Source organism: Atractosteus spatula, chromosome 14, assembly GCF_055471065.1.
Source record: "Atractosteus spatula isolate fAtrSpa1 chromosome 14, fAtrSpa1.hap1, whole genome shotgun sequence".
Taxonomy (NCBI): Eukaryota; Metazoa; Chordata; class Actinopteri; order Semionotiformes; family Lepisosteidae; genus Atractosteus; species Atractosteus spatula.
In genome coordinates, this window is record NC_142719.1 from 18,301,420 (window position 1) to 18,313,624 (window position 12,205).

Genomic DNA, 12,205 nt, shown 5'->3' on the forward strand with positions numbered 1-12,205 from the left:
AAAAACAGGTCAGCCCCCCTACACACCATCTATAAGAAAATAAGAATTCCGCAAACAGCTTTCCTGCACCAAGTCTTCCTTCTAATTCCAAGTACCTTCTGCCACTACAGTGCTAAGGTCCAAGTATAGAAGTACAAACATTAATCAATCAAAGCAGAATAACAGAGAACCACCTGCTTTTTCTTGTGGAAACTGTGGCATCACGATTGTACCAGATGAGCACAGTCGTGGTAAATGATTGTCTTGCTACTGCAGGTTAAGGGCAAAGTATCACACAGAAGGGTGATTCTCAGCTGCAGTCCTCAAGTGTCTGATCCAGCCAGCACTTCATGTACTGTAACTGCGTTTTAAAATTTAAACGCCTCCGAAAACTGTACTTGTAAAATAGCTGGGAGGAGTCTGGCTTGATCAAAAGCCCAGCCCCTTGGAGATGTAATTCCCAGAGAATCAAAACTGAGAAAGGGATGAAACTCGATCTTAAGGAGCTTCTTGCTTGTCTGTAATTTGAGCACAAATAACGTACTGTATTTCACCCTCGTTTTTGTCAAACCTGTTAAGACGTTGCGCCCTCATCTCTGTCTCCACCCTGCAGCGGAAATCCTTGCGGGACCAGTGGCTGATGGAAGGCCCCCCGTTGAGCCCTGAGGTCCCCAGCCCCCGCTCCCCGCTCTGGGGCCTGCAGGCGCAGCAGATCGAAGAGCGCATCGACAAGTAAGACCCCTAGCCTCCTTCGCCCCAGTGGGGCCGGGGCAGAGCTGCTTCCGAAACGCGCCACACAGTGTGCGCCCCTGACCCAGCTCATCGTCTGCGAGAAGAGAAGTCTGCAGGCAGGCTGGCACTGCCCACTGTGCTCCCTTGAAGAGCATGACTGTGAGCCGGCCTGGCACCCAGGGGTGAGCCCCCAGGGTTACGTGTGCAGGGTTTCTGAGCACAGGGGTGAGATAAAGGAAGCTGTGTCCGCCCTGCAGCCCTGTTTGAGAAGATGAGCAAGGCTGATGCGAACGTGTCTGAGGCATCTCTCTGTGCTCTCCGCAGGCTGCAGACGGAGAGCAAGAGACTGGCAGAGGAGGCAGCGGATCTGGACAGAGCCAAGGGCACACCGCCGCAGAATGACGCAGGGGAGGCCGAGAGGGTAAGGGGCACAGAGCTGTGCTGCTGGACATCGGCATGACCGATGGCGCGTGCATCATATGTTAAGGGTCCTGGGTTCTGCAGCCCCAGATGGGTTTCTTTTATTGGGGTCGGCCGGCCTGAAGTGGTGGTGTGGGCACCGGACCCAGTGCTCGAGGATCAAGCCCCAGAACAGATCCCAGAACAGATCCAGCTGTGGCATACTGAGGAACGCGCTTCAGTCACAGCTGTACAGATGGGAGGCAAATTTGCTGGGTCTTTATCCCATCCAGGAAGGATGACGTCAGTCTCAGTTTTACTTACAATCATCCAGATCGTTAGATCAAAGGATATTAATAATAATAATAATTTAAAAAATATATTTTATATTTGGTGGCTTCTCAAAGCGCTTTACAGAATGACAACAACAATAAACAAAAAGAATACACAAGATAAAACACACAATATACAGAGGAGACCGTGGATGGTGGTACAAAGAAAAGCAGAGGGGTGAAGAATGAAACCAGTTAAGTAAAGGCTTTTCTGAAGAAGAGGGTTTTGAGTCTGGATTTGAAGGAGTTTAGAGAAGGTGACTCTCTGATATCCTTGGGGAGAGAGTTCCAGAGCTTGGGGGCATAACAGGAGAAGGCCCTGTCACCCATACAATGTAGACGGGCTTGGGGGACCGTAAGGAGAGCAGAATTAGAAGAGCGAGGGTTGCGAGGTGGGGAGTAGGGCGATAATAGTTCAGACAGGTACTGAGGTGCCAAGCCATGCAGAGCCTTGTAGGTGAGCATGAGGATTTTAAAGTCCACACGGAATTTGACAGGAAGCCAGTGCAAGGACTCCAGGATAGGAGTAATGTGATCATTTGCACTAGACCTGCTCAGGATTTTGGCTGCTGAATTTTGGACATACTGCGGTTTGTTCAAAGTAGATTTAGATACCCCAGCGAGTAGAGCATTACAGTAGTCAGGGAATGGCCTGCCACACATAAAAGAAAAAAAACTGCCACACACCGAAAATACCAACGGAATCAAATCTGGAACCGAATTCGGCAGGATACAGCTTGAGAACAGGGAAACAAACCTGCACCGTTTAACAATTATAGTTTTGGCAGTGGACAAGCTGGGTTACTGTCCGATTAGGTGCAGGCAATTCTGACAGAGGTTTCTGCATCTCTGCAATTCAAGTGAAACTATTACACAATAGCGCCTTTGAGTGGGTTTTGAAAAAGACCCAAATGAAAAGTCCAGCCTTTCTCATCGCTGAAATATGCCGTGACCATTCTCACCCAAAGGCACAGAAAGCCTCCGTCACGTCTCCCAGTGGGTGGCTCACTGGCGACCTCTTGTGTTCAAGTTGTGGGAATGCAGAGTCATTTTTACGTCTTCCCCCACATCTTACATAAAGCTTTCATTTCCTTTCAGCAACCATTTCACTGTATTATTTGGTGCCAAGGAACAATGCAACCCACGCCTATCTGCCAGAAGCACAGTTTTATAGAAGCACAGCGTGTGTTTGGGCTCCAGGTGATTTTAAATCTGTAAACTGTAAACTGGATCCAAAAGCAACAGTAAACAAAACATTTTGGAATGAAACTTAATAAATCCACTTCAGCTGAGCATATTGGGGGCCAGTAAAAGAGATGATATTTGGGTCTCTGTTCTCTTATCTAATCATGATAAAACATGAATTGTTATGTTAAAACTCGAGACTTTTTTTGCCCAATTCATGTGTTCAGCCTGATTAATGCATCTGCAGTAAAGGCTCACGGGATAATATCTAATGCGAATATCTTTCTTTCTTCTCCACAGACCAGCACAGAGAAGCTCAAAGAGGGTAAGCATGGGGATGAGTGCATCTCTTGAGTTGTGTGTGGGCTAATCACTTCTACAGTGATCACAACAGCCTCTTGTACTGGAAATGTACAGAAAAATGTAAGCCAGCAGATTTACCCAGACTTCACAGCAAAGCTTCGCTTTGGCACTCTGCTCTTTAAGACTATGAATAATTGCATTAGCATTTAAAGAAACATCAGCACAGGGATTTCAAAAAGATTTTGCAGCACCGCTATGCCAAGCTAAAATCACATTTGCAGCCGTTACATCATCGGACCTCTGTTTCTGTGTCTACATGGTACCACTTTTTACAAGAGAAGCCACCAGATAACACGGGTAGAGGGGGCTCTAATCTGTGCTTGGGTTCTGCTCAGGCCGATTCTTCTGTTCTTTATAATACAACAGTGATGTGGTCCGTTGCCAACTCATCTAACTGATGGATCCCTTTCAGATCTTGTGATGAAGGGCACAAGGACTGCAACATGACCGGAAATCCTACTCTCTAGTTAAGCCGATAACTACCCAGTCCAAAAAAGGACTTGCGTGTTGCTTTCCCCACATTGAAAATCTAATATAATACAGTAGGGCCCGGTCATCTGCGAATTTAACATTTGCAAATTTGCTCGTACGAGATTTTGGTCTTGGCTGACGGGGTCTTGAATGGAAGAAGGGGAGAGGGCGATGAAACCGAGCCGAAGGTTGTTAAGCGCAACTTTCAAACTAGCGGCGCAACAGAGCAGGATCACGAGACGAATCTACAGTAGCTAGTGAGTGAGCTTCTCCCCGCCACCCGCCCAGGTACCCAGCATCCACATCTCAGCGTGGTCCTGTTTTTGTATTGTAACACACGCTCCAGGTTCTGTGTCAGCGGTGTGGGGGGTGGCAGGCTGGAGACGACTTTATAGGCTCTCTGACTGTCTTGTCGCCCTGCTCATTACAGCAGGGTGTGCTGGACACAGAGCAGGGAATAGCTGGTAAGGCAGAGGGAGAAAGTGCGGGCAGCCGCAGGAACACCGAGGATACATTCACAGATAGATTGTAGTTTATTTTAGTTTGTGATTGCACTAATTTGTTTCAGTTGATCATATATTTCATTAACCAATACATTAGCCAATACATTAGTATTTTAATGATCATATAAGGGATGGTTATTATATGTGATGGTATAAGGGGTAGACTTGGTTATATTGTGAATTTGGCTATTTGTGATGCTTCTCTGCACCGAACCCTCATATATTGAGACCTTACTCTACTGTAAATAAACATCAAAGTCACTCTTTTTGGAGCACTCTAAGATCAACTTTTTATTCCCTCCCATGACGGAGTTGCTCACAAGGTGAATTCTACCACGCAGGCCGCCGGTCGTTGTCTTGGCAACGCTGCTTTCTGCTGCTGAACGGCCGAGCCCGCTTGGCTGCAAACGCAGGCATGCCTGAGCTCCTTCTCCCCCAGCCTGTACTTTCAGGCTGACGAGGCGGGGGTGAAGGTCTTTTTGCTGGACTTTACAGTCGAGCCGGGGGGATGGTAGGACAAAATATCCCAAAATATAAACCTAATGAGAATATGATCCTCAAGTTTCTAGTAACCTAACAAGTCAGATAGCCTCTGCATCAAAGGACGCGTGTTAGTCTCTCAACAGCTCGGTTGACTGGCACATCTGATGCCATAGTAGGCAGGCAAGACCCACTTCTTGAAAGAGGTATTCTTTCCGCTCTGAAGTCCTGAAACTCAAGTGTGGAAAACCTTTGTGAGTCCTGCGACTTGTGGATCTTCGGCTCCGTGACGGAAGACGCAGAGGTCCTGACGTTCTTGCTTGAGAGACGTGACCGCCGTTCTCCTCTTGTGTCTCGGGTGTCCAGGCAGCAGCACGACCCCCCATGGAAGCGTGAGCCCGGGACCCCCAAAGCCGGCCCCCCGTGTTCGGAAGCCGAATCCTGACAAGGAAGCCCTCGTGGAGAACGGCCAGGCAACGCGGACAGGTAACAGCCCAAGCCACGACGACCCCAGGCACTGACCTTTCACGGTCCGATACCAAGAAGAAGCAGCACTGCTCTGACATTGAAAAATACTCAAATGTAATAAATCTATTTTTTTTTTAATCTGCAAAAAAATGAAGAATTGCATTACAAGAGGAGATTATTGGGAGCCCCACTCCAGGCACAAACTCCCTGGAACACAGGCCTCCTCCATCACCACACAGTCCCTCACTATTGAAGATAATTAAACACTATTACAAGCACTTCTTTATACAACGGGGATTAAAGTTCAGATTCAGTTTCCAGCATTTATTAGACAGGTGTATGCAGCCTGTCTTATAATTACATACAAGTGTATATGTACGAACTCGGAGATGATCACAGCAACAGGCTTCGCTGGTGCCCGGCATAGGATTATGCACAGGGAGCTTTTCTGATCTCTAGCTGTTGCACCTTGGGGGCATGACTTAATGAGGCGCAGGAGCGTGGCGAGGCAGAGAATTTGTTTGCAGCGATTCATTCATTAACTTTTAATTCCTCATGGGAAGGGGGGGGGGGCAAGCTTCATGCCCTCACACGATTCCACCATTTAACTACGACGCGGGATCAGGCAACTCTACTGGGCTGGGCAGGTAGCAGCATAAAGACAATCACTTCTGATTGTAATGACTAGGAATCATTCTTCCCCCGGGGTGTCATGTCACAGACTGGCAGGGAGGGATACGACGGCCCCTTTCCTTGGGGTGCAGAGGATGAGATGTTAGTGGGTCTCTTCAGTAACAAGTGCGATCAAGTTCTTTTTGCCATGCTTTTGGTTACCAGGAGGGGAGGAAAGGTATTTTGGGGCCCCCTCTTACATTAAGGTCAAGGAAGAGGTGAGCTGATTCACAGGGAGCTGAAACAGTATGAAACATTGCCAGCTGTATTCTTTACCCCGGGCCAGAAGGAAATCTGCACTGGTCACAGGAGCTGAGTGCAAACATGGCAACCGTCTTGTGATTTAAAGTTCCTTTATGTGCTGCCGATGACATGTACCAACAATTCCATAACATGGAACGTGCCCATCACACTTTCTCCTCTTGAAAGGACCAAAAGGGCTACAGGATGCTATGGGCACTGGTGCGGACAAAACCATTTTAATGGTTAGCACACAGATCTCGGTAAAGACAACATAGACCTGATCCATTCACAGAGCTAGATGGACAATAATAAGGATTTTTCTCTGATGTTTGGCCAACTTCTGAACAGTCTCATCCTGTAGCACTTTTGGTCCAGGAAAAGCGAGTGTCTGTGTGCTCAGAAATGAAAGGTGCATGTTCAGATTTAAAAATCCTTTACAATTGTCCTACAGACTTTACTTTTTTGGATCATATAAATCATTTGGGGCTCCTGACAAGTATTGAATATTATAGTAAAAGCCTTTAAAAGTGCTTGGCAGTGCACAGGCAGAAAAAGTGACAGCATTACAAAGACATCTGGAAACTGCAGTACTGATGAAGCCCTCTGCTCTCCTTTACTTGCTCAGCTCATGTGGAACCTTTCATGAATTGATTTTTGCACTGTAGGTCTAACCAGACCAAAGTCCACAATGTGCATCAAGTAATGGCTGAAACAGTAGGCTTTCACAGAGTACTTCAATACACTGTACTTTCTTTAACTACTTTCTAGCAAAACCGTCATGAAAACCTACTCCTCAGGGCCTAGCTCATCCCTTCATTCTCGTTTCAGTTCTGAGCACCGTTAAGGTCACAGTGGAGAAAGACGTGAGGACGGGGGTCTCGACGGTGCAGTCGGTGGTCCCGCTGGCCGCTGGGGACATTCAGGTCAGAGGGCAGACGCTGTTTGATGACGGCAGGAAGACTGTTCACGCGGTGGGGGAGGCGATCAGTGCGCAGCCCGACCCCGAAGAGGTGGGCCTGGTCTTAAGCGCAGTAGCGGGGAAAGCAGGGTTGCCAGATGAACTGGAGGCTTCCCGAACAGAATCAACTGTGATCCACAACGGAGGGAAGGACATCCAAGGAAAGCAAGAGGTTCCGTTTCTGGAAGAAGGTTCGAAAGAGGGGTCCCAGTCACTCCACTCATCGCAGAGTCCCCAAAAGGTAGACGTGGAGGGGGAGCCCAAGACAAATGGTTCTGTTAGCGCAACAGAAATAACAGGAGATGAAAATCCCGAGCCAAGCCCGGCAACCAGAGCCCAGGAAAATGCACAAGCTGAGAGGCCAGGAGGAGAAGTTCGTCAAGGAGCAGCAGAGAGCACGGACCAGACTGGGCAAGGAGCTGTCACCCTGACATTCCTGGGCTTCACGGAGGCGAGCCCAGAGGAGGACTTTGAAGAGGCTGCAGGTACGGTCATACGAGCAGAACGTGTGATCATCAATGATGAAGGGGATGAACTTTCCATGGCTTCTGAAGAAGAACACTTGAAAGTCTCCAAGTCTGATGAACTTCCCAAGGATGCTAAACAAGAATCCCTGGAGGGTCCTAGTTCCTTGGTAGAACTTTGCAAAGACAAGCTACTGGAGGATACCAAAGATGATCTAGAACCTTCCACCAGTTCTAAGGAGCAACCCCAGGAAAGACCTCCCACTGAGGAAAAGCTTCAGACAGATTCCCAAGTAGAGAAAATGCAGGTACCAAGTTCTGAGGTTGACCTTCCTGTGGAATCTAAAGAGCTTCCTGTAGAGATCCAGACCGCTGCGTCACAACACCTGCCCATCACAACACCATCTTCTGAAGCAGAACCCCCACACCCACCCAAGTCGGACATGGAGCCAGAAAAAGAGGGTCTTGACGAGGGAAAGACAACAGATGAAAAGCCGGCACCGGAAAATCACACCGACACAGTAGCACAAGCAGCAGAGCCGGCAGAAGCCCAGCAAGCCGAGCAGTTTCAGGACATCCCCTTGGGCGGGGAAGGGGAAACGGCTCTGTCACCTGAAGCAGTCAAAGTGGAGTTCCCAGAGTCCTCGACTGCTGAGAAACCCGAACTCCGGCCCTTGATAAAGAAAGGAGGAGACGCTCCCGCCGGAACCAGTGCCAAAAGACAGGCACCTGCCACGCCTGCCGAGATCGAGCCCTTGGTGGCGGCCTCCACCGCTGCCCACAATTCGGCCGCTCCCTCCGCCGCCGTGGCCAGGGCCGAAGATGGCAAAGCCGAGGGGCCAGAGGCTCCCCGGCCCAAACACAAGTCCTGCCAGTGCTGCACAGTCATGTGAGCGCCGTCCCCCTGGGAGCTGACACACCTGAGTAACAGACACATTTCACAAGGGTGCGAGGTGACTTGGTCTCTGCCATTAGAGCCAGACAGGTCTACCCAGGAGGCCTTACCAGTTCTAGAGGAGGACTTTCCAATGAGGCTCTCTGCTCCTTGAAAATGGACTTTAAATATGTTTTTCCTCTTTCATGTGCTCATGGATCGCAACTACTGCCAGCTGAATCCTAGAAGGCAACCTTTTATCTGCAATTGCTGTTTTCCCTAGAGCCTTGTTTTTATGCAATACGTGATCTTCGGACCAACCTGTCCTACATAGTGTTTTTAGACCTCTGGACAACTCAAAACTTTCTGCAGCAATTCTATTATCACTACTTTTCCTCCTCCTGCTGGCCAGATGTTAGTATTGTAGCTAGTGACTTTTGGAGCTTCAAAAACTACAGGTTGCCCTCTCAAGCTTTATGGGTTTTTAACAAGAATATACAAGTAAATAGAATGAACTCTTAGGTCATCACAAACTTTGCACAAAGCATAATTATTTACATAATGCAAAATTTATAGCGCTCAAAACTGTCACAATCAGACTGGATCAATACTGTGTAAGGTTCAAGTAACAGATCTTTTGGAGATTACTTGGGAACTGTTTTTTCCTTGCAAACACAAGCAGGGAAAGTCCGAACAAGTCATCAGTAAGGAGAGAGATGCTCAAAGTTTTCTCCGAGCTAGAACTCCAATGAGAGGAATACTCTAAAGACACTGCCTCTGGCAGTTTCTCATTACCTACACTGCTCAAATACAGTATTTGGAATTTACAGCTTTATTTAGATTTTTAAACTGGAAGAAAATGAGCAGTTGGTATTTCTGTGATAAATTCTGTATGTGAATGTATATACTGGGAGAGGGCTGGGGTGACTATAGAATGTACCGTATTTTGAAAGGGGAGTTAGAAATGAGCAACAGACTTTGATTTTATCATTAAAATGAACTATCTGAATTCATGTTTGTTTTTACTGTATGTTCTGATGGGGATTTTTCCCATTTAAATTTAGTGCGCAAGCCTTACAGGTTGGACAGGTTATACTTGAATAGCATTTTCATTATTGTCTGTGTTTGAGTCCTAAAGTGACTCCATGTTCTACCATCACAGAAATGTTTTACAATACCATACTCAATCTTAACCATAGTGCATTAATGGATCAATTCTTAAAGAGAAGAGTTTAATACAATTTCCACAGCACTCCACTAGACCCCTGACAAATGAAGGGAGGTGTGGTCTTTTAAAAAAAAAGGCCTTTTCTTATGCAAAGTTAACTATCAAATTATTCAAAAGGCATTTCATCATAAAGTTTTTCATATGCTTCAGCAAATATTATACTGTATATTTACAACACAAGTAAAGACCTTATATATTTATGATGGAAGGCACAGGAACAAAGTTAATTGACTGTGTTAATTGCATTTGTTCAATATGCACATACAGTATATGTTAATTTTCTCATAATAACATGTTTTGTATGTCTCATACAATAGCCCAAAAATATCATTTGTGATTTAACGGACGTTCAGCAATAATGGACACCCCTTCCCCCCATTAAACCGTTAAACCGAGGGTTTACTGTATGAGCAAAACAGGTCAAATTAAATTTTTAGGATTGAATAATGATTGAAAATATTAAAAGAGATTTGTCATGGGTCTTGTCCTCACAGCAAAAAGCCCCGTTGTGGCATCTGTTGGGACTACTGGTAAAAACATTTCCTCACACCACCTGTGACAGACTTCACAGCTCCGGCCCTCTGAGCATCCAAGACCCAAAGGGCACTTGGGTGCAAGCTGTTTGGAAAGGGAACCGTCTCTGGATGCAGGTGAGAGAGAGTGGTTTCTGTCTATACTCAGACAGACAAGGAGCATGTTTCCTCCCTCGCTCCCACCCCTTTACAGCAGAGATCGCCGCATCGATACACAAGCTCAGTCACAAACAAATCACTCCTCCACTTTCCTCAAAGGCGTCTTCTTGGAAACTCTTAAAAAAAAAGGCCTTCTGCTCGTCTGCGTCCTTGAGATCTGGTCTGATCAAGTGAGGGCTGCTGGACCGCCAGTTTACTGCTCTGTTTATTACAGCGCCAGAGCTGCTGTGTGGAGACCCGCCCCTCTGTACAGCAAAACCAGCTTCACAAAAGCTACTTGCACAGCACTGCTGCAGGAGGATGAAGCGAAGGAACTTAAAACAGGCAATTCTAAACCAATCCCCAGCAGGCCATGCAGCCGTGCAATCTAAACCGCTCCGTCTCCAGTATGAAAACCCATGAATAACCCTCAACAGCTGCCACTTTTCCATTTCTGTCAGAACTTTTTTGGGGGGGGCCTTTGCTACGTTTCTCGAGGTGTCCCTCCGGAGAGAAGATGTTTATAGTGATCACTTCTCTTTCTGTGCCAGACAGGCGTGTTTCAGACGTGGGCCACCCTTTGCTCACTGAGCTCTGGGGAGTAATTAGCAAGTGCAAAGAGACCAAAACCAAGGCGGCCCCACCTGGGCAGGGCCTGGCCCTGAAGCAGGCACTGGCACACCGGCTCGTCCAGCTCACTGAGGGGTCTTCCACAATCCTGCTTTCACTTTCCACAGCATTCCCAAACAGGCAGCCGTTTTCCCTGATTGATACTGCGAAACAAGCACGCAGATTTCCTTTAACACACACTGTAAAACAGCCCTGTGGTCAACAAGACCGAACGCTGCCCTACGTTCACCTACCCCCACCTACTTTTGAGCGGCAGTGTGAATCTCAGATGAAGATTGTTTTTGCACACCAACCAAACACTCCCCCCTCCTCATTTACTTTTTTAATTTTGCACTTCAAGGTTTTTCACATATGCACACAGCCTTTTACCTCCTTTGGATTTGGGTTAGAGAACACACATACCGTCTCTCCTCAGGTTTGTGAGCTAAAGGCCTCTAAGGGGTCACTGTTGGCGAGAGACACGCCTCCACGCCTCTCATTCGCTCCCCGGCAGGACGGGATCTGCTGCCAGGAAGCTGCGTTTTAAAGCTACTGACGATTTCAAATCTTAAAAAGAAACGAAGCGTTCCATCTCCGGTCTATTTTAGGAGATCGCCCTGGAAAAAAGCAGCACTCCAATGAGCCTGCCAATGATTTGTGGATAAATAGATCAGCAGGGGTTGGTGCAGCGGTGCAGCAGTTACAGTAGCACTGGATTTAATTCCAGACTTGAGGTGCTGGCTGTGTGGAGTTTGTATGTTCTACCTGTGTTCATGTGGGTTTTGCTCCAGGTACTGCGGTTTCCTCCCACAGTCCAAAGACATACTGATAAGTTATTTGGCTTCTAGGAAAAATTAGCGCTGATGTGTGCTAGTGTGTGTATCTGCCGTGCAATGAAGTGGCTTCCCCTCCGGTGTGTACCTCACCTCGCGCCTGTTGCTTGCTGGGATAGGCTCCGGCTCCCCCACAACCATGAATGGGAAGAAGTGATTAGAAAATGGACAGATGACCAGCAGGGAGGAGAGTAAAGTAAAGTTCACTAACCTTCCCAGCCTTGCGCCTCTGGGGGCCTGGGTTCGAGTCATCCCAGGCCACATGCGCATGGGCTGTGGCGGATCACAGCTTTTCTCTGGGAATCCTGGGCAATGTTGTAGCTGCCCCGCAGCACACAAACGGCTGGAAATCCTGCAAAAAGAGGAAAGAGAATGCTGAGATGTTAATTCAGTCTGTCTTTACTCAGACCAGAGGGCAACTCGAACATCTCATAGTCAAAACATCCGATAGCTACAAAAATGGAGGAATGTGCGGTGGGAGACTATAACACAGGAGGGACCGCTTGTCACACAGGAAGAGGATCTCCTCTTCCCCCCAAAGGAGAAACAGATTTCAGAAAACAATCCCAGAAGGCCCCACTGACTGACAATGTTCCTCAGAGCGGATAATCACATTTTAATTAATAGACCACATGATTACAAGTACCAGGAAAAACAATCATTGTCTCAAACTTCAGACTTGCTCCACAATATCTAAGGCAACAAGTTGTTAATGGATCACACTGTGCTCGCAGTATACAT

The 12,205-nt window shown here is 47.4% G+C and overlaps 1 protein-coding gene across 3 annotated transcripts in view; it reads left to right on the forward strand.

The window, feature by feature from the left end:
- The window catches only part of palm3 (paralemmin 3), a 44,273-nt gene extending 35,141 nt beyond the window's left edge, over positions 1-9,132 (forward strand). For all 3 annotated transcript variants that reach the window (XM_088932678.1, XM_088932679.1, XM_088932677.1), the window contains exons 4-8: positions 593-711; positions 1,036-1,132; positions 2,928-2,952; positions 4,811-4,930; positions 6,656-9,132. In XM_088932678.1, the coding sequence (XP_088788804.1) occupies positions 593-711; positions 1,036-1,132; positions 2,928-2,952; positions 4,811-4,930; positions 6,656-8,142 (1,848 nt within the window). In that variant the 3' untranslated portion in view covers positions 8,143-9,132. The remainder of the gene's footprint in view (positions 1-592; positions 712-1,035; positions 1,133-2,927; positions 2,953-4,810; positions 4,931-6,655) is intronic.
- The last annotated feature ends 3,073 nt before the right edge of the window (positions 9,133-12,205 follow it).